This window comes from Zonotrichia albicollis, chromosome 4 (assembly GCF_047830755.1).
Source record: "Zonotrichia albicollis isolate bZonAlb1 chromosome 4, bZonAlb1.hap1, whole genome shotgun sequence".
In the NCBI taxonomy this organism is placed as follows: Eukaryota; Metazoa; Chordata; class Aves; order Passeriformes; family Passerellidae; genus Zonotrichia; species Zonotrichia albicollis.
The window spans coordinates 1,282,597-1,301,514 of NC_133822.1; the positions used below are offsets into that span (position 1 = coordinate 1,282,597).

Sequence of the window (18,918 nt, forward strand, 5' to 3'; positions counted from 1 at the left end):
TATAAAAGTCATTATAAATAGAAATTATAAATATAAATTGCATTGTAAATATAATAGAAATTATATTGTATACACACATATATATATATATATATATATATTTATATAGTTCCACAATTATTGTGGAAGTCTTAGGTCTGAATTTGGGTTTTTAATATATTCCTCCTATAAATTATTTATTTAGGGTTTTTTGCCATTTCCACGCCTAAATCTGAGCACTCAAACTCGCCAACATTTATTTTCCCCTTTTTTAAAAATCAAACCATACATTAAAAAATAGAATTCTTTCTCTGGGTTTAAGAAACATTCCCTTAAAATTACAGAGATTATTTTTTTTTGCCCTTTTGGCTTGAAAGCCCACCTTTAAACGAAGCTGTGGGTCCCTTTGTGTCCCTTTGTGTCCCTTTGTGTGCCCAGCTGGGCTGTCAGGGCGAGAGGTGGCAGCACAGCACAGCTTTGCTGGCCACAAACCCTGCTCCCATCCCAGCCTGCAGTGGCCTTGAGGCACTTTGGCTTTTCAAAATCCCAAAGAGCTGCAGGGAATCTTTCAAAGGCACAAATAAGGGGCTCCTTGTCCTGGATCTGGATGGGTGTCATTTCCTTTTACACCCTTTTAGCTGTGCAATCTCAGCAGCTCAACCTTGATTGAGACAGTCCCAGCTTCTTTTTATTCTTTCACAGAATCACAGAAATTCTAGGTTGGAAGAGACCTTTAAGATAGACCTTTCCTTCCCCCATCCCTGTTCTGGAACTCCTTGGGCACCTTTGCAGGGCATCACTGGCATCTCCTCACCCACAATTTCAGCCTCTCCCTCCCTGTCCATCCTTGCTGGGATTACCCTTTGCCCCCAAAGGCAGCCAAATTTTCTCATGCAAAATTTTACCTTGAGCCTCAGATCTCCTCTGCTTGTATGGATTTTTTAACCATCTCCATTCTCAACAAATTGAGGTGTTTTCCTCACCCCCTACAGCATTTTAAATTTTGTTTCCAAAGTTGGGGAGTGTCCTAAAATGTTTATGGGGATGGGAGGTGAAGGGAGATCTCCACCTTGCAAAGCAGCCAGTAGGATTTGCCAGCAGATCCTCTGCTTGTTTGGACCAAAATATGATTTGAGTTCTCATCCTGGCGGATTTTGTGGCCATATAATCATTATCTCACCAGCTGTGAAGCTCCACATGAAAATATGGGGGAAAATATGGGAGCAGTTGGGTGAACTTTAGGTAATAGGAAAATTATCAATGGGAATGTCTAGAGTTGGGGAATTTTAAATAGCTGGGATAAATGAACATTTCCAGCCACCATCATCTTTTATTAAGCAGTATGGCTCAATCCCATCTGAGGTCACAGGTGCTGCCCACATAAATCCTGGATGGAACACGGACCAATCCCCAAAAAGTACAAATAGAAACAGGGAGGAAAACCCAGCTCATTCCCTGAGGGATGTGATCTGTGCTGGGGCTCCAGCCCTGCAGAAACACAGAATTCCAGAGCAGCTGGGCTTGGAAGGGACCTTTGGGAATCATCCAGTCCAAGGCAGGTGACACAGGGACACGTCCTGGTGCCTTTGGGATGTCTCCAGACAGAGACTGCACAGCTTCCCTGGGCAGCTGCTCCAGAGCTCTGCCACTCTCCATGGAGGGAAGGAATGAAGCAAGTTCTTCTTCATGGTGAGGCAGAGCTTGTGTTTTAATTGATGCCCATTAAGCACAGCTAATTAATGAACATCCCAGGCTGGCAGGCAGTGATCCAGGTACAACAACACCACCACTGCCCTGTTTTGTTGAGGATTTGGCTGGACAGGAGAGATTTGGAAGGGCTGGGACACAAAGGCTGAGGGAGCCCTGAGGGAGCTGGGGGTGCTCAGGCTGCAGGAAAGGAGGCTCAGGGTGCCCCCAGCACTCCCACAGCCCCTGGAAGGTGCCTGTGCCCAGCTGCCCTTGGGCTCTGGCTCCAGCAGCACTGGCACAGCCAGAGCACACAGCCTGAGCTGGGCCAAGGGAAATCCAGCTGGGAGAGCAGCAAAAAGCTTCTCCAGCAAGGGGGAGAAAGTTCTGCAATGGCTGCCCGGGGAGGGGGCGCAGTTGCCATCCCTGGGTGTGTTTGACCAGCCTGGAGGTGGCACTGGGTGCCAGGGGGTGCAGTCACCATCCCTGGGTGTGTTTGACCAGCCTGGAGGTGGCACTGGGTGCCAGGGGGTGCAGTCACCATCCCTGGGTGTGTTTAACCAGCCTGGAGGTGGCACTGGGTGCCAGCCAGGGGGTGCAGTCGCCATCCCTGGGTGTGTTTGACCAGCCTGGAGGTGGCACTGGGTGCCAGGGGGTGCAGTCGCCATCCCTGGGTGTGTTTGACCAGCCTGGAGGTGGCACTGGGTGCCAGGGGGTGCAGTCGCCATCCCTGGGTGTGTTTAACCAGCCTGGAGGTGGCACTGGGTGCCAGGAGGCACAGTCACCATCCCTGGGTGTGTTTGACCAGCCTGGAGGTGGCACTGGGTGCCAGGGGGCGCAGTCACCATCCCTGGGTGTGTTTGACCAGCCTGGAGGTGGCACTGGGTGCCAGGGGGCGCAGTCGCCATCCCTGGGTGTGTTTGACCAGCCTGGAGGTGGCACTGGGTGCCAGGGGGTGCAGTCGCCATCCCTGGGTGTGCTTAACCAGCCTGGAGGTGGCACTGGGTGCCAGGGGGTGCAGTCGCCATCCCTGGGTGTGTTTGACCATCCTGGAGGTGGCACTGGGTGCCAGGGGGTACAGTCGCCATCCCTGGGTGTGTTTGACCAGCCTGGAGGTGGCACTGGGTGCCAGCCAGTGGGTGCAGTCACCATCCCTGGGTGTGTTTGACCAGCCTGGAGGTGGCACTGGGTGCCAGGGGGTGCAGTCACCATCCCCAGACCAGCCTGGAGGTGGCACTGGGTGCCAGGGGGTGCAGTCACCATCCCTGGGTGTGTTTGACCAGCCTGGAGGTGGCACTGGGTGCCAGGGGCTGGGCTGGGCTCTTGAAGGTCTCTCCCAACCCAGTCATTCTGTGAATTCTGTGATTTCTGGGTGTTTTGAGGACCTTTCTGGATCTTCATGCCCTGTGAGCCTCATGGCTGGTGCAGAGCTGCAGTGTCCAGCCCCATCCCAGCCTCCCTCCCTTTCCCTGCTCTCAGAGCCGGACACCACAGGACTCTGTGTACACCAATCCATTTCTATTTTGGGGAATCAGCCACCCCTGGAGGGGTGCTCCTGATCCCACAGGCCGTGCTGTGTCCCTGCAGGTGGAGCAGAACTGGGCCACGCTGCAGGGAGGGGAGATGACCATCCAGACGACGCAGGCCTCGGAGGCCACGCAGGCGGTGGCATCGCTGGCCGAGGCGGCGGTGGCGGCGTCGCAGGAGATGCAGCAGGGAGCCACTGTCACCATGGCACTCAACAGGTACCTGGGGAGGGCACAGCTGCCTCAGCCTCAGCCTGGCACCTCCTGCCTGGCTTTCCTTCTGTTGGCACAGAGTTCGGCCTGTTCAGTCCTGAGAGAGGCTTTTCCTCAGTGGATTCATGTGCAGGTGGTGTGTGCAGGGCAGCTCCTGATTCCTGCTCTGGTCAGAATCAGAATTTCCTCCATAGATCACTGATTTTGGGGTTTTTTCTCACCAATCTTTCTGCAGTAGAAGCTGAGGGAGCTGCAGTGGTTATTAGGGTGTTTGGCTGCACTCAGGTTAGCAAGATCTGAGGTGTAGCTCCACAGGTCCATCCTGCAGGATGAAATATCTTTGCTCTGCTGAGCTGCTTGAACTCATCCTGCTGTTCCTAAAACCTGGACATGGCTGTGGCCATTTCCCATTTCTCCCATTTCTCCCATTTCCCATTTCTCCCATTTCCCATATCCCATTCTGTCGCTGAAAGACACGAGAGAACACAAGCACACTACTACTCAAGGTGAAGGGAAAAAAGGGAAGTTTTATTCTCTGACTCCAATATTTATAGTTTTACAAAAGTGACAGTGGATTGGAAGGTGACATTGACACCTCTGCAATGTCACTGGTCAAACTAACAGTCCATTAACTCTCTCTTCTTCTATAAAGGAATGTAAAACAATGAGTTATTTACAGAAAGTGTGTGAGAAAATTCACTCTAAGAATGTCAACACCAGAAGACTTAGAAAATCTTAAAAAAACAGAGTGACACCATTCCTGAGGGATAGGAAATCACAGCACAGCAGTGAAGGAGGTTTCCCACTGCTCAGGTGTGGACAAGAATTTCCCTCACCCAAACCAGGGTCCTGGTTAGGGGCTGTTGGCTGGGCAGCCAGGGGGTGGCACAGGGCAGCAGACCACACTGTTGGTAGCTGGAATAAAGCCCCAAGAGCTTGTTCCATCCAGAAATTGCTGAAGGAATCACTTTGATCCCTGTTTGCTCCCAAATCTCTGTTGGGACTGAATCCCAAGCACACCTAGAACTGATTCTGCTCTTTATGAAGCAGATTTGGGTCCTTCAGATATTTCTTGTCTGCTCCATGAGGTTGCTCAAATAGGCTTTTTTTTTTACTAATATTTCCCTGTAAAATTCCCTTTTAAAACAAAATTATCTTTTCAGGACTTACAGGAAAAAGCCTCATCTCCCCAAATCCAACTTGCAGGATTTTATCCTGCACATTTCCAGGATTCCAGATTTCCCTACATGGGTTTTTTTTTAAGAAGTGGGAAGGCTGGGCATGGGGTTACACCTGATGCCAGGTTTGCTGAGCTGCCCTGCAGGGAAATTGCCTTCCCAGAGCTCCTGAAGGAGAAGGATGTGCCAAGGGGAGGAGGGAAGCCAGGCAAGAAAATATTCTGGTGTTTTAGAGCTGCTCTGAGACACAGAAGGGCTGCTGAGAGCTGAAAATCCACCCTGAGTGCATGCAGTAGGAAAGTGTTTGGCATCTAAGCAGGAAATGAGGGAAGAGAAGAAAAAATATTGGGAAATAGTTGGAAAATATTTGAGTCAATTGGTCAAGTAGAGAATGAGCAGAGGGAGAGCATCCATGGGGAAGCTCAAGGAAATATCTCTTCTTTTTTTTTTGCTTAATTCAGGTGGGAATTGGTAGGAAATTTGACTTCAGAAATGTTTTACCACTACTGAGCAGATATTGTCAAAATATGTTGAATATTAGGAATTATCAGGAATAATCCAGGCAAGCCAGGATTAGGAATAACTGATGGTGCATTCACACCTTGGACAGTGTGGGAAGTGCTCACCACTCAAGTTAAGATCTATGAGAAGTAACTTTAGATATTTAGCTTTAAAGCATTTACAGTATGGTGTAGTAAAAGCTGATAGGCTAAGAAACACTTATAATACACTGTAATTAAGAAATGTTCATTTTTTATTGGAATAGTGTAAATGGTAACATCTGTGTTGTCCCATTCACAAAACCACCCCGTATATGTATCTATGTAATTATATACATAAAATAATATAATCTATAGTAGTATATTATGTTTTATATATTATTTTATACACATAATTACATAGATATATGTATGGGGTGGTTTTGTGGGTGGGGCAATACAGATGTTATATAAAATATAATATATTACTATAGATTATAATATCTGTATTGTTCTGCCCACAAAACCACCCCAATGTTGTTATTATTATATATTATATATTATATATTATATATTATATATTATATATTATATATTATATATTATATATTATATATTATATATATAATTTTTTTAATAATTAAAACATCTCTATTGCCTCACCACAAAACCACCCCATCTCTGGGTCAAAAAAAGGCTTAATCCAACAACCTTGAAGCACTTTGCAGCTGCTTTGGGGTTTTCAAGAACCAATTTTATCTCCTGAGAGCTGCAGGAAATCTTTCAAAGGCCCAAATAAGGCTGAGTGGGGCTCACCTGGGTTGGGGAAGGTGTCCCTGCCCTGGATCTGGATGGGTTTAAGTTCCTTTTAGCTGCAGAATCTCAGCAGCTCAGCCTTGATGGAGACAGTCCCTTTTCCTTTTTTCCTTACCCCATCCCTGTTCTGAAACTCCTTGAGCACCTTTGCAGGGCTTTTGGGCCTGGCTTCATCAAATGAAGAAATTTAACATTTTCTTCATCATGTGAAGAAATTTAACAGCTCTCTGCTGGAAAATAATGTTCATTAAAAAGAATTATTGAGCCACTGGGCTGGGGAGGAGCTGGTGAGGTGAAGGGGCAGAACCAGGGAGAGCTCTGAGATCTGCAGAGCCCCAGGATGTGCCAGTGCCAAAGTCTGGTACCTGAATGCAGAGGCAGGAAGGAGCCAGGTGGAATTGTCCCAAAGTTTTATCCAAGTCCCAGGAGAAAGGGAGAACACAGAGCTGTTCTGAGAGACCTGAGACAACCCACCAGAGGCAGCTCCTTCCCATCCCTTCCTGCTGCAGTGCTGCTTTCCTGCTGTGCATCACTTCCCCCAGGCCAGATGGGAATCCCTGTGCTCTGGGCTGCTCTCCTGGCGTGTGTTTGCTGGTCCAATGGAGTTTTATTTTATTTTATTTTATTTCATGTGTTCCTCTGCTGTTCTAACCCTCGTGTCCCCCTGCAGTGAAGCCGCTGCCCACGCCGTCGCCACGCTGGCCGAGGCCACCCTTCAGGGAGGGGGACAGATTGTCCTGTCTGGGGAAACTGCAGCAGCAGTGGGAGCGCTCACAGGAGTCCAGGATGCCAATGGTAAGGCCTCTGCAAACGGTTTGGTTTGGCTTTTTTTTATTTGGGCTCTTAAAAATGCCCTTTTCCTCTCTTTTTACTGAACTGGCACGGTTTGGGTGGTGAAATACTCCTCCTCACTCAGGGGGTCACTGCCCAGTTGTTGTGAGTTGTAATCTCAGGGTGGAATGGGAGCATTAACTCCTTCTTTGCACCCATGGTGCTGGTGGCTCTGATCTTTCTCTCCTTTGCCAGCTGGCTCTGCATCCTTAGGGTTTCTTTGGGAAAACTGCTCTGTGATGTTTATCTGTGCCCAGCACAGGAGGGACCAGCCTTAATCAATCACCAATTTAGTTGCTGCCATAATAAACTCATCTCCAGAACTCTTAAACCAACATTCTATTACTTATTTCCTGCCCTTCTCAAGGCTTTTTTTCGCTGTTCCTGAGTCAGCCTCGGGTCGTTTTCCTCTTGCTTCATTTTCCATCTTCCCACCACAGTCGATCTCTTGATTCCAGGGATTCTCTGCAGCATTTCTCTCCCGTTCTGTGCCTTCTGCCAAGTCTGGTGACTTTTGCAGCTCTTTAAACTAGAAATAAAACAGAAAATCTATAAAATCCAGTTCAAGAGATGAATGGAATATGAAAATGTGCCTCATTTGTTGGGGCTCATCCACTGCCTCAGTTGTCCTGTGCTTCTGCCTGAGCCTGGAGGTGTTTAAGGAGCACGTGGATGTGGCACTGAATGCCTTGGTGTTGGGTCATAGGTTGGATTCAGTGATCCCAGGGGTTTTTTCCAGCCTGACTCTGGGATAATTTCCAAGCTCAGACTGGTAGGTATGGAATTACCCAAGAAACCCACTGGTTGTTTGGGTTAGGTGGAAGGAGGTGTGTCAGAATCAGCTGGAAAAGGGCGCAAAGGGTGAAGCTGTAAAGTAACCTCACCTCAGGGGTGGGGCTGCTTGGACAGGGATTGTCAAAGAGGGGCCAGGCACGTGTGGCTGGGTGACAGAACTGTCACTGAATGAGAGCAGAAAGCTGCTCAGGTCAGAGCTGCTGCCTTCCATCAGGATCCTCATGCAGCCAGGATGAAGCTCCGTGTGAAATGTTCCGTGTGAAATGTTCGATGCTCAGCTTGCAGCAGAGGAGGGGAGAGGAATTTCACTCGGAGCTGGTTTGGTTCCCTTGCTGTGGAGTCAGCCAGCCTGAAGAGGGAGCAGAAATGAAGGGAAATCCCTGTCCCCGGAGCTGGGAGTGCATCTGGCACCGAGGGAAGAGCAGGACTGTGTTTGTTGTGCCGGCAGCCTGGCGTGAGGGCGATAAGTGCTCTGTGTTTATCAGAGGCAGGATCTGAGCCTGGATGCTCAAAAGCAGCAACTAATCAGATTTGGAAAAGCAGATCCGCACCCCTGGCTCCTTCTGCTCCGCTTCCAAAATGCTTTCACAGTCTGGATTCCTCTGGATGCCTCCCCTCAGACTCCCCTTCTCCACACCCTCCCTGAGTCACTCCACCTCACTCTCCCAGCATTGACATCATGTCAATACAAGCTGGGCTATTTTTTTTTTCCCTTTTTTTTTTTTTCTCCTTTTATTTTTCCTAGCAGCCGAGTTGGAAATCAGATGGGATTTAGAGTGCATTAAGAGGAGAGGCTGCAGCATTTTCCTGTGAGCACAACCTCGCCCACAGCCCCTGGCCTGCTCTCCTTCGATCTGCTCTAATCTCCGGTGGCATTAAGGGGAAGGGCTTTGGAGTCCTTGGAAGCTCCACGCTGCTGCCTCCTTACGTAAGCAGCTAATAGATGTCCCTCAGGGCTGGAGGAGATGCTGGTATCCATTGCTGCTGTGTCTGTCTGGGGAGGCAGAGCAGATGGATTCACTGCTGGCAGGATTTATCTCCGTAGCCGGGGTGGGAGTGGGAGCATCCTCCTTTGATGGATGCAGCAGGGAAAATCCACTCTGTGCCCTTCTGTCCAGAGCAGGTGGAATTTGGAGTGATCTGGGGAAAACTGCCAGAGCCAGAGGGGTCCTAACCAGCAAATTTCCTCTTTGCTGCTGCTTGCAAGGCCTTAATTTGCTGATATTCCCAATAAATGCTTCTCTCTGGGAATGCTCTGATCCTCCTGCAGGACTTTTCTGAGGAAAAAACCTATCTGGAAGGGTAGCATAGAAATTTATCTCCATCTTAGTGATAAGGCAAAGGAGATAGCTTGATACCTCCCCATCCCTGGGAGTGTCCAAGGTCGGGTTGGGCAGGTTTGGAACAATCTGGGATAATGGAAGGTGTCCCCATGGCAGGAACACCATGATCTTTAACTCACTTCCAACCCAAACCCTTCCATGATTTCTTTGAAAATTTCTGGAGGTCAGGCAAAGTGTTTTATCCTGATTTTAGCAATTTAATATAGTTACTCCCTTTTTTAATTTTTTTTTTCATTTCTCTCTCACTATGGCATTTTCCCCATCCATTCCCTGGAATTATCTGAATAATAATAACAATACAAGACAAGCAGGATGGCTAAAAAGAGGAGACCTCTGAATACTCCTGGATATTGGAAATGTTGGACTCTAGGGCTGGATATCTTGCAGGGAGCCCAGGAACAACCTGGGATAGTGGAAGGTGTCCCCATGGCAGGAACACCATGATCTTTAACTCACTTCCAACCCAAACCATTCCATGATTTCTGTGAAAATTTCTGGAGGTCAGGCAAGGTGGTTCATTAGCCATTTAGTGTAATTCCTCTCTTTTTTTAATTTTTCTTTTTCATTTCTCTCTCACTATGGCATTTTCCCATCCCTTCTCTGGAATTATCTGAATAATAATAACAATACAAGACAGGATGGCTAAAAAGAGGAGACCTCTGAATACTCCTGGATATTGGAAATGTTGGACTCTAGGGCTGGATATTTGCAGGAACAACCTGGGATAATGGAAGGTGTCCCCATGGCAGGAACACCATGATCTTTAACTCACTTCCAACCCAAACCATTCTGTGATTTCTGTGAAAATTTCTGGAGGGTCAGGCAAGGTGTTTCATTAGCCATTTAGTGTAATTCCTCTCTTTTTAAAATTTTTTGTTTGTTTATTTCTTACTATGACATTTTCCCCATCCCTTCTCTGGAATTATCTGAATAATAATAACAATACAAGACAAGCAGGATGGCTAAAAAGAGACCTCTGAATATTCCTGGAAATGTTGGGCTCTAGGGCTGGATATTTACAGGGAACCCAGGAACGTGGCTGCACTGAGAAAGGGCTGTGGATAACCTTGGGATCTGTTCCATTCCCAGCTGAGGGAAACAGGATCTCCTGCTCCCATGCAGTGGCAGGCCAGCTAAGTGCATTAAGGTTTTGCTGCTCCTCAGGAGCATCTGCTCCAAGTGGGGATGCAGGAACTGGTGACCCCACACTCGGAGCCTCAGATGGTTCTGTTCCCAAGTGGTTGGTGTTGAACAGAGGGATGTGGAGAGCAAGAGGAGGGGAGTGTGGCAGCAGCACACTGAAAATGCTGGGAAATGCTCTGCTGAGAGCAGCCCTGTGCCCTGGAGATGCTTTGGGAGGTGATGCTGGAGCAGCCTCGCCCGCAGCCCTTTGTTCGCCATTGATCGTGGGAGCTGCCAGGGCTTCCCGGCTGAGCTGAAATATTGATGAGGCTGCAGGGGGGGCTGTGCCCGCAGGGCTGTGCCAGGGAGGGCAGGGCTGTGCCCGGGAGGGGCAGGGCTGTGCCCACAGGGCTGTGCCAGGGAGGGCAGGGCTGTGCCCAGGAGGGAAGGCTGTGCCTGCAGGGCCGTGCCAGGGAGGGGCAGGGCTGTGCCTGCAGGGCTGTGCCCGGGATGGCAGGGCCGTGCCAGGGAGGGGCAGGGCTGTGCCCGCAGGGCTGTGCCCAGGAGGGGCAGGGCTGTGCCCGGGAGGGCAGGGCTGTGCCCGGGAGGGGCAGGGCTGTGCCAGGGAGGGCAGGGCTGTGCCCAGGAGGGGCAGGGCTGTGCCTGGGATGGCAGGGCTGTGCCCGCAGAGCTGTGCCCGGGAGGGGCAGGGCTATGCCTGCAGGGCTGTGCCCGGGATGGCAGGGCTGTGCCAGAGAGGGCAGGTCTGTGCCCAGGAGGGTCAGGGTTGTGCCCAGGATGGCAGGGCTGTGCCCGGAAGGGCAGGGCTGTGCCCGGGATGGCAGGGCTGTGCCTGCAGGGCTGTGCCAGGGAGGGGCAGGGCTGTGCCCGCAGGGCTGTGCCAGGGAGGGCAGGGCTGTGCCCGGGAGGGCAGGGCTGTGCCCGGGAGAGCAAGGCTGTGCCTGCAGGGCTGTGCCCAGGAGGGCAGGGCTGTGCCTGCAGGGCTGTGCCAGGGAGGGCAGGGCTGTGCCTGCAGGGCTGTGCCCTGAGGGGCAGGGCTGTGCCCAGGAGGGGCAGGGCTGTGCCCGCAGGGCTGTGCCCAGGAGGGCAGGGCTGTGCCCAGGAGGGCAGGGCTGTGCCCGCAGGGCTGTGCCCAGGAGGGCAGGGCTGTGCCCGGGAGGGCAGGGCTGTGCCCGGGAGGGCAGGGCTGTGCCCAGGAGGGGCAGGGCTGTGCCCAGGAGGGGCAGGGTTGTGCCCGGGAGGGCAGGGCTGTGCCCAGGAGGGGCAGGGTTGTGCCCGGGAGGGGTTGGGCTGTGCCAGGGAGGGCAGGGCTGTGCCCAGGAGGGCAGGGCTGTGCCCAGGAGGGGCAGGGCTGTGCCCGGGAGGGGTTGGGCTGTGCCAGGGAGGGCAGGGCTGTGCCTGCAGGGCTGTGCCTGCAGGGCTGTGCCCGGGAGGGGCAGGGCTGTGCCCAGGAGGGGCAGGGCTGTGCCCGGGAGGGGCAGGGCTGTGCCCGGGAGGGGTTGGGCTGTGCCCGCAGGGCTGTGCCCAGGAGGGGCAGGGCTGTGCCCAGGAGGGGCAGGGCTGTGCCCCGGAGGGCAGGGCTGTGCCCGGGGAGGGCAGCGCTGTGCCCGCAGGGCTGTGCCCGGGATGGGCAGGGCTGTGCCCGGGAGGGGCAGGGCTGTGCCAGGAGGGCAGGGCTGTGCCTGCAGGGCTGTGCCAGGGAGGGGCAGGGCTGTGCCTGCAGGGCTGTGCCCGGGATGGCAGGGCCGTGCCCGGGAGGGGCAGGGCTGTGCCAGGGAGGGCAGGGCCATGCCCGGGAGGGGCAGGGCTGTGCCAGGGAGGGCAGGGCTGTGCCCAGGAGGGCAGGGCTGTGCCCAGGAGGGGCAGGGCTGTGCCAGGGAGGGCAGGGCTGTGCCCAGGAGGGGCAGGGCTGTGCCCGGGAGGGCAGGACTATGCCTGCAGGGCTGTGCCCAGGAGGGCAGGGCTGTGCCAGGGAGGGCAGGGCTGTGCCCAGGAGGGCAGGGCTGTGCCCGGGAGGGCAGGGCTGTGCCTGCAGGGCTGTGCCCAGGAGGGCAGGGCTGTGCCAGGGAGGGCAGGGCTGTGCCCAGGAGGGCAGGGCTGTGCCAGGGAGGGGCAGAGCAGCTCCTGCCCAGCCAGGGCCCCGCACCCACCGGGGCTGCTGTGCGAGGGGAGGGGAGCGGATGCTCCAGCTCCTGCTGGGATTCAAACCAGCTGGGACGGAAGCAGGAGCTGTGGAGGAGGATGTGGGATCCAGCCATAACCAGGGAATTCATCTCACCCACCAGAGCTCGGCCCAGGCAGGGATCCAGCGGATCCTGCTTGTCCCCCTTGGCTGCTCCTTTCCTGTCCCCAGAGCAGATTTTCCTGCTGGATCTCCTCCCCGTGCTGCTGGGAGCACAAAGGGGGCACTGAGAGGTGCCCACCCTAAATCCTGCCCTCCTCCACCCCAGAATCCAGCCCTGCTCCCCACACAGGCCGAGGGGCTGGGCCAGGATCCGGGAGCAGCACTGGGGTCTGATGTGGGCAGGGGGATCAGGGAGCTCCTGCTTTCACCAGCCCGGGGAGGAGGCATCCGTGCTTTTGGCTTTTCCTGCTTCTCTCAAGGCTGGGATTGAAGCTCTTGAGATGATATTTTGTGTTCAGATTTAGGTGTTTATTATTCCTTATTTATATTATTCCTCATATATATTACTGTGAGTTCTACAGCATCCTGCTAACAAGCTACAAAATGGCCAATATCTTTTTATACAAGGTCTTTTAAGGCTAAACCATCCAATTAAGAAATGACACCTGAATTATTTGTACTTTTAACTTACTAACTAATCACTCAAAGTCAGCAATGTGGGCTTTTTTTGTCTAATTACAAAATACTACTTAAACTTATGAAGAAGAAGGTGAAGAACAACTAGGCACTGCCCTAAAGCTTCTATTTTACCCCATATATATTGTTATATTTTAAAACTTTAAACTCTAAGTTTTTACTCTGTGATGTGACAGACTTCTAATCAAACTCCACACCAGTAATCTCAGTGCTATCAATCAATTTTGGAATTTTCTCCATGGCTTCAGGTCAAATATAATATTTTCTTGTGGCTCGGTGCCCTTCAGCACAGGAAGTGTAAAGTTCTCAGCATGTAGGGGATAAAGGAGCCTCACTGGGTTTGGGGTGACAGATCTGCTGCTCCAGGTGGTGATTTCCATGTGGGAAGAGATTTGGGATCCCTGTCCTTGCTTTGGGATCCTTTGGGATAGGGAGGTGCAGCACAGAGCCACTGGGAGCTGGTGGCTTTTTCACATGAGAAAAAACATAAATTTCCTGGGGGGAGGCTTAGGGGCTGCAAATGTCACTTTTTATAAAGGAGTATTTTATGTTTTTCCTGTTGGATCTCCTTTTTAGGGAAGATGGAGCCAAATGAGTCGCTAGCAGCTTGGCAAAGTGCAGAGCAGCATGTTTGCATCCAGGAGGACAGGAAGGAAAGAGTCAAGCTTTTTGTAGGGCCTCCCTGGTGGGAACAGAATTTTTTTATGAAGGTTTTCCCTGAAACAGGTAGGATTTCATGGCAATCTGAAGGAAAGGTGAGGAAAATCATTTTTGCAGCTGTGTTTCAGATGAGAAAGGGTAGAAGAGAAGCCAGCAAGGAGAGCAGAGGAGTGAATTCTTTCCTGGGTTTGCTGAGCAGCTCCAGGAACAGGGAGAGGCGTTTCCTAGAGGACAAATTGCTGGGTATCAGTGAATAATTATCAGCAGCAGAGCTGTTGGGCTCTGAGTGAAATCCCTTGGCATAAACCTCAGTTAGAAGGAGTTTCATCTGTGTGGGGTTGGGTTCTCTTCTCCCAGGGAATGAGCAACAGGACCAGAGGAAAACCTCAAATTGCATCAGGGAGGTTTAGGATATTAGGAAAAAAATTCCTCATTGAAAGGCATTGAAATTCCTCTGCTGTCAGGCACTGGAGCAGGGCAGGGCTGGAGTCCCCATCCCTGGGGGGAATCAAAGCCCATGGAGGTGGCACTTGGGGACATGGGCTGTGCTCCAGGGAACAGGGACAGGAGGAGAGGGAGCAGAGGAGAGAGCCTCAGGGTGGATTTTGGGGAAAATTCCTCCCTGGCAAGGGCAGTGCAGCCCTGGCACAGCTGCCCAGGGAGCTCTGGAGTCTCCATCCCTGCTTGAAATCCCTGGGGATTTCAAAGCCCCATGGAGGTGGAACCTGGGGACATGGGCTGTGCTCCAGGGAACAGGGACAGGAGGAAAAGGAACAGAGGAGAGAGCCTCAGGGTGGATTTTGGGGAAATTTCTCCATAGAAAGGGCAGTGCAGCCCTGGCACAGCTGCCCAGGGAGCTCTGGAGTCCCCATCCCTGGGGGGATTGCAAAGCCCCATGGAGGTGGCACCTGGGGACATGAGCTGTGCTCCAGGGAACAGGGACAGGAGGAGAGGGAGCAGAGGAGAGAGCCTCAGGGTGGATTTTGGGGAAAATTCCCCATGGAAAGGGCTGCCCAGGGAGCTCTGGAGTCCCCATCCCTGCTGGGATTTCAAAGCCCCATGGAGGTGGCACTTGGGGACATGGGACAGTGGTGGCCTTGGCAGGGCTGGGGGATGGTGGGACTCAGTCTGGGAGTGTTTCCAACCTTAGTGATGCCATGATTCCAAGGACACTCCCTCCCCTGTGTGTGCCCTCAGAGAGGGGTTCCTGACTGCGCCCTGTGCCCGCCCCCGTTCCCCGTTGATGGATTTTGTAGATTTTATTGAGGTGGGGCAATGCTGAGTGATTGGTGTTAAAGTAACAGCAGCCCTGTGTGGCAAAAGCAAACAGGCTGAAAAGCATTTACAAAGTGCTGTAACCAAAATCCACGTTAGCTTCTGATGGAATTTGGATTTACATCCCTTGTGCCTCGCTGTTCATCAAAACTGATAATAGAGAGAAATCCCTTCCAACACCTCTCAGTTACCCCATCTCTGTGAAAGCTGGGAATGCCAGCGCTCTGTCACTGCTGGGCATGACCAGGAATGCCCTGCTGGCATTGTGGGGCACCAACCCCAGCTCACTGCCAGCACCAGGAGAGCCAGAACACCCCCAAGGGCTGCAGTGTGCCCGCCCTGGCACAGCTTGCCGTGCCCTTTGGAGCCACCAGGTGGGCTACAGAGTGCCCACCCTGGCACACCTTGCCGTACCCCCCTGGCACACCTTGCCATGCCCACCCTGGCACACCTTGCCGTGCCCATTGAGACCCCCAGGGGCTGCAGTGTGCCCTCCCTGGCACAGCTTGCCGTGCCCTTTGGAGCCACCAGGTGGGCTACAGAGTGCCCACCCTGGCACACCTTGCCGTACCCCCCTGGCACACCTTGCCATGCCCACCCTGGCACACCTTGCCGTGCCCTCTATGGCACACCTTGCCGTGCCCCCCTGGCACCCCTTGCCCTGCCCATCCTGGCACACCTCGCCGTTCCCCCATGGCACACCTTGCCATGCCCACCCTGGCACCCCTTGCCGTGCCCTTTGGAGCCCCCCTGGCACACCTTGCCATTCCCCCCTGATACCCCTTGCCGTGCCCCCTGGCACACCTTGCCGTGCCCTTTGGAGCCTGCCCTGGCACACCTTGCCGTGCCCCCCCGGCATACCTTGCCGTGCCCATCCTGGCACCCCTTGCCGTGCCCCCCTGGCACCCCTTGCCGTGCCTTTGAAGCCCCCCTGGCACACCTCGCCGTGCCCCCCGGCACCCCTTGCCGTGCCCCCTTGGCACACCTTGCTGTGCCCACCCTGGCACATCTTGCCGTGCCCCCTGGCACCCTCGCCGTGCCCTGTGCAGCCCGGGCTGGGGGCGGTGTTTGCGGCGCGATTGCCGCGCTAATCCCGCCGTGACGCGGGGCTGGCACCCGCTGCCACCGCCCGGCTTTGCTGTGACATCGCGGCCCCGCTGCCGATTAGGATTTGTCTGCCCACCAACCGCGGTTAAAAATATCCCCTCCTGTCCCACATCCTGCCCGAGCTCCCCCGCTCCGCTCCCGTCCCGGGTGTGGGGCAGAACCAGCCCCGCTCAGCCCAGTTCATTTGGGGTTCTGGGGTGGGAACACAGAATGGGCATTTCTGGGGGCAGCTTGGTCTTTTGGGGCAGAAAAACCTCATTTTGTTGTCTTTATTTGGCCCGGAGAAGAGGAGGTTTCAGGGAGATGTTATGGTGTGGAATGGGGATTTACAGGAGCGAGGCCTACAGGGATGGATTCCCGCTGTCACAGGGCAGGGTCAGGTGGGAGTTTGGGAAGGAATTCCAGGCTAAGCCCTGGCACAGAGTGCCCAGAGCAGCTGGGGCTGCCCCTGGATCCCTGGAATGTCCAGGGCCAGGTTGGACAGGGCTTGGAGCACCTTGGGACAGTGCAAGGTGTCCCTGCCATGGGGACAGCGGGTTGGAGCTGCATCTTCAAGATCCCTCCCAGCCCAAACCATTCTGTGTTTCTTGGGGGAAAATATTTTGATGTGATGAGCACTCAGGATGTCCCAAGGCCTCTCTCCTCTTCACAAAGTGCCTGAGGAGCACAAGGAGCCTCCCAGGTGGTTCTGTGCCCCTGTTCTGTATCCAAATCTCATGTGGAGTCTCCTCTTTGAGAGCACAGAGGGAGGAGGGGAGGCCCCAGGAGTGACTCAGCTCCTGATGCTGTCCCTGCTCAGCCAGAGCTGGGTCATTTCTGCTCTGGCCGTGCCAGAGTTCCCAATATCCCAAAGGGAGCCAGGGAGGGGTTTGTGGAGCCCCTTCCCTGGGGCAATGAGAGGTTTATCCCAGGGGTTTATGGAGCCCTTCCCTGGGGCAATGAGGGGTTTATAGAGACCCTTCCCTGGGGCAATGAGGGGTTTATGGAGCCCCTTCCCTGGGGCAGGAAGGGGTTTATAGAGACCCTTCCCTGGGGCAATGAGGGGTTTATGGAGCCCCTTCCCTGGGGCAGGGAGGGTTTATCCCAGGGGTTTATGGAGCCCCTTCCCTGGGGCAATGAGGGGTTTATAGAGACCCTTCCCTGGGGCAATGAGGGTTTATCCCAGGGGTTTATGGAGCCCCTTCCCTGGGGCAATGAGGGGTTTATGGAGCCCCATCCCTGGGGCAATGAGGGGTTTGTGGAGCCCCTTCCCTGGGGCAATGAGGGGTTTATAGAGACCCTTCCCTGGGGCAATGAGAGGTTTATGGAGCCCTTTCCCTGGGGCACTGAGGGGTTTATAGAGACCCTTCCCTGGGGCAATGAGGGTTTATCCCAGGGGTTTGTGGAGCCCCTTCCCTGGGGCAATGAGGGGTTTATGGAGCCCCTTCCCTGGGGCAATGAGAGGTTTATCCCAGGGGTTTATGGAGCCCCTTCCCTGGGGCAGGGAGGGTTTATCCAAGGGGTTTATGGAGCCCCTTCCCTGGGGCAATGAGGGGTTTATGGAGCCCCTTCCCTGGGGCAATGAGGGGTTTATGGAGCCCCTTCCCTGGGGCAATGAGGGTTTATCCCAGGGGTTTATGGAGCCCCATCCCTGGGGCAATGAGGGGTTTATGGAGCCCCTTCCCTGGGGCAATGAGGGTTTATCCAAGGGGTTTATGGAGCCCCTTCCCTGGGGCAATGAGGGGTTTATGGAGCCCTTCCCTGGGGCAGGGAGGGTTTATCCCAGGGGTTTATGGAGCCCCTTCCCTGGGGCAATGAGGGGTTTGTGGAGCCCCTTCCCTGGGGCAATGAGGGGTTTGTGGAGCCCCTTCCCTGGGGCAATGAGGGGTTTGTGGAGCCCCTTCCCTGGGGCAATGAGGGGTTTGTGGAGCCCCTTCCCTGGGGCAATGAGGGGTTTGTGGAGCCCCTTCCCTGGGGCAGGGAGGGTTTATCCCAGGCCTTTCCTTGGACATTTCCAGTATTTCCCCCACTCGTGCTGGTCTCAGGGAGCTCCCAGCCCCTGAAGGAGCCGTGCCCTGTCTGGCCTTGTCCCCTGGCTTCTCCCTGACCTCAGAGCATCTCCAGCCCTCCCCTGGTGAGCTCTGCCATGCATTGCTGTGCTCAGGCCCTTGAGCCTGCCAGGCTCCCCAGCTGTCACAGCCCAGGCTGGCCTGCTTTGAGCACAGGCCATTCACCTTCCACGTGTCCTGAATTAGGGGAAATGGACAGGAGGGCTGGGTCTGTTTAAAAATTAAAGCTGATTACAGGGCATTAACATTACATTTAAAGCAATAGACAGCAGCCCTCCTCTCTCTCAGCACAGCTGCAATATGTTCCCTTTGTTCTGGGCTGCAAGAGGGAAGGGAGCAGCACTGCCAGGCTGGGCAGGATTTCTTTTTTAGCCATAAATTTTGAAAGAGGAGCTGCCTGTTGGCTGGTGCAAGAATTTAAAGCAGGTCTGACTACCTAAAGCAGTGAAGTTCTTTGGGCTGATCCTGAATTTCCCTTGGAAAATTCAGATGATCTGACACTGTTTTCTGAGTGTCGTGTTGGGACGTTTCATATTCGATGGATCCCAGTTGGTTTTTGTTAAATCCCACAATTTGCATGGCGACTCTTCATCCCAAAACCAGGAATTACTCGGTCTGGCTGGGAACACTCTGAATGTGATGCTTGACTGGGACTCCTTGTGGGTTTGGGTTGGATTTGATGCCTGTTTGTTTGGTGGATTTGTAGGATGCTTTTCCAGGCTTTGGCACCTCTGTCTCACAGCCCCTCAGGAATTCAGGAGCTGCTCAGTGCAGGGTGGGTGCTGAAAAGAGGCCCCGTGGCAGGTGAAGGGATGGGTTTGTATTCCCTGATCCTGCTTTTCTCTGTGTTCAGGAAACCAAAGCTCCAGGGAGAGCTGAGAGCCTGCAGGGGGACTGGGGACAAGGCCTGCAGGGACAGCACCCAGGGAATGGCTCCCACTGCCAGAGGGCAGCCATGGGTGGCATCTTGGCAATGAGCAATTCCTGCCTGGGCTGGCATTGCCAGAGCAGCTGGGGC

At 53.7% G+C, this 18,918-nt stretch overlaps 1 protein-coding gene across 1 annotated transcript in view; it reads left to right on the plus strand.

Annotated features, from left to right (window-relative positions):
• Positions 1 to 18,918, plus strand: part of NRF1 (nuclear respiratory factor 1) — a 53,019-nt gene that overhangs the window by 19,226 nt on the left and 14,875 nt on the right. The window contains exons 9-10 of the mRNA XM_074540334.1: positions 3,253 to 3,410; positions 6,548 to 6,672. Coding sequence (XP_074396435.1) covers positions 3,253 to 3,410; positions 6,548 to 6,672 — 283 coding nt within the window. The remainder of the gene's footprint in view (positions 1 to 3,252; positions 3,411 to 6,547; positions 6,673 to 18,918) is intronic.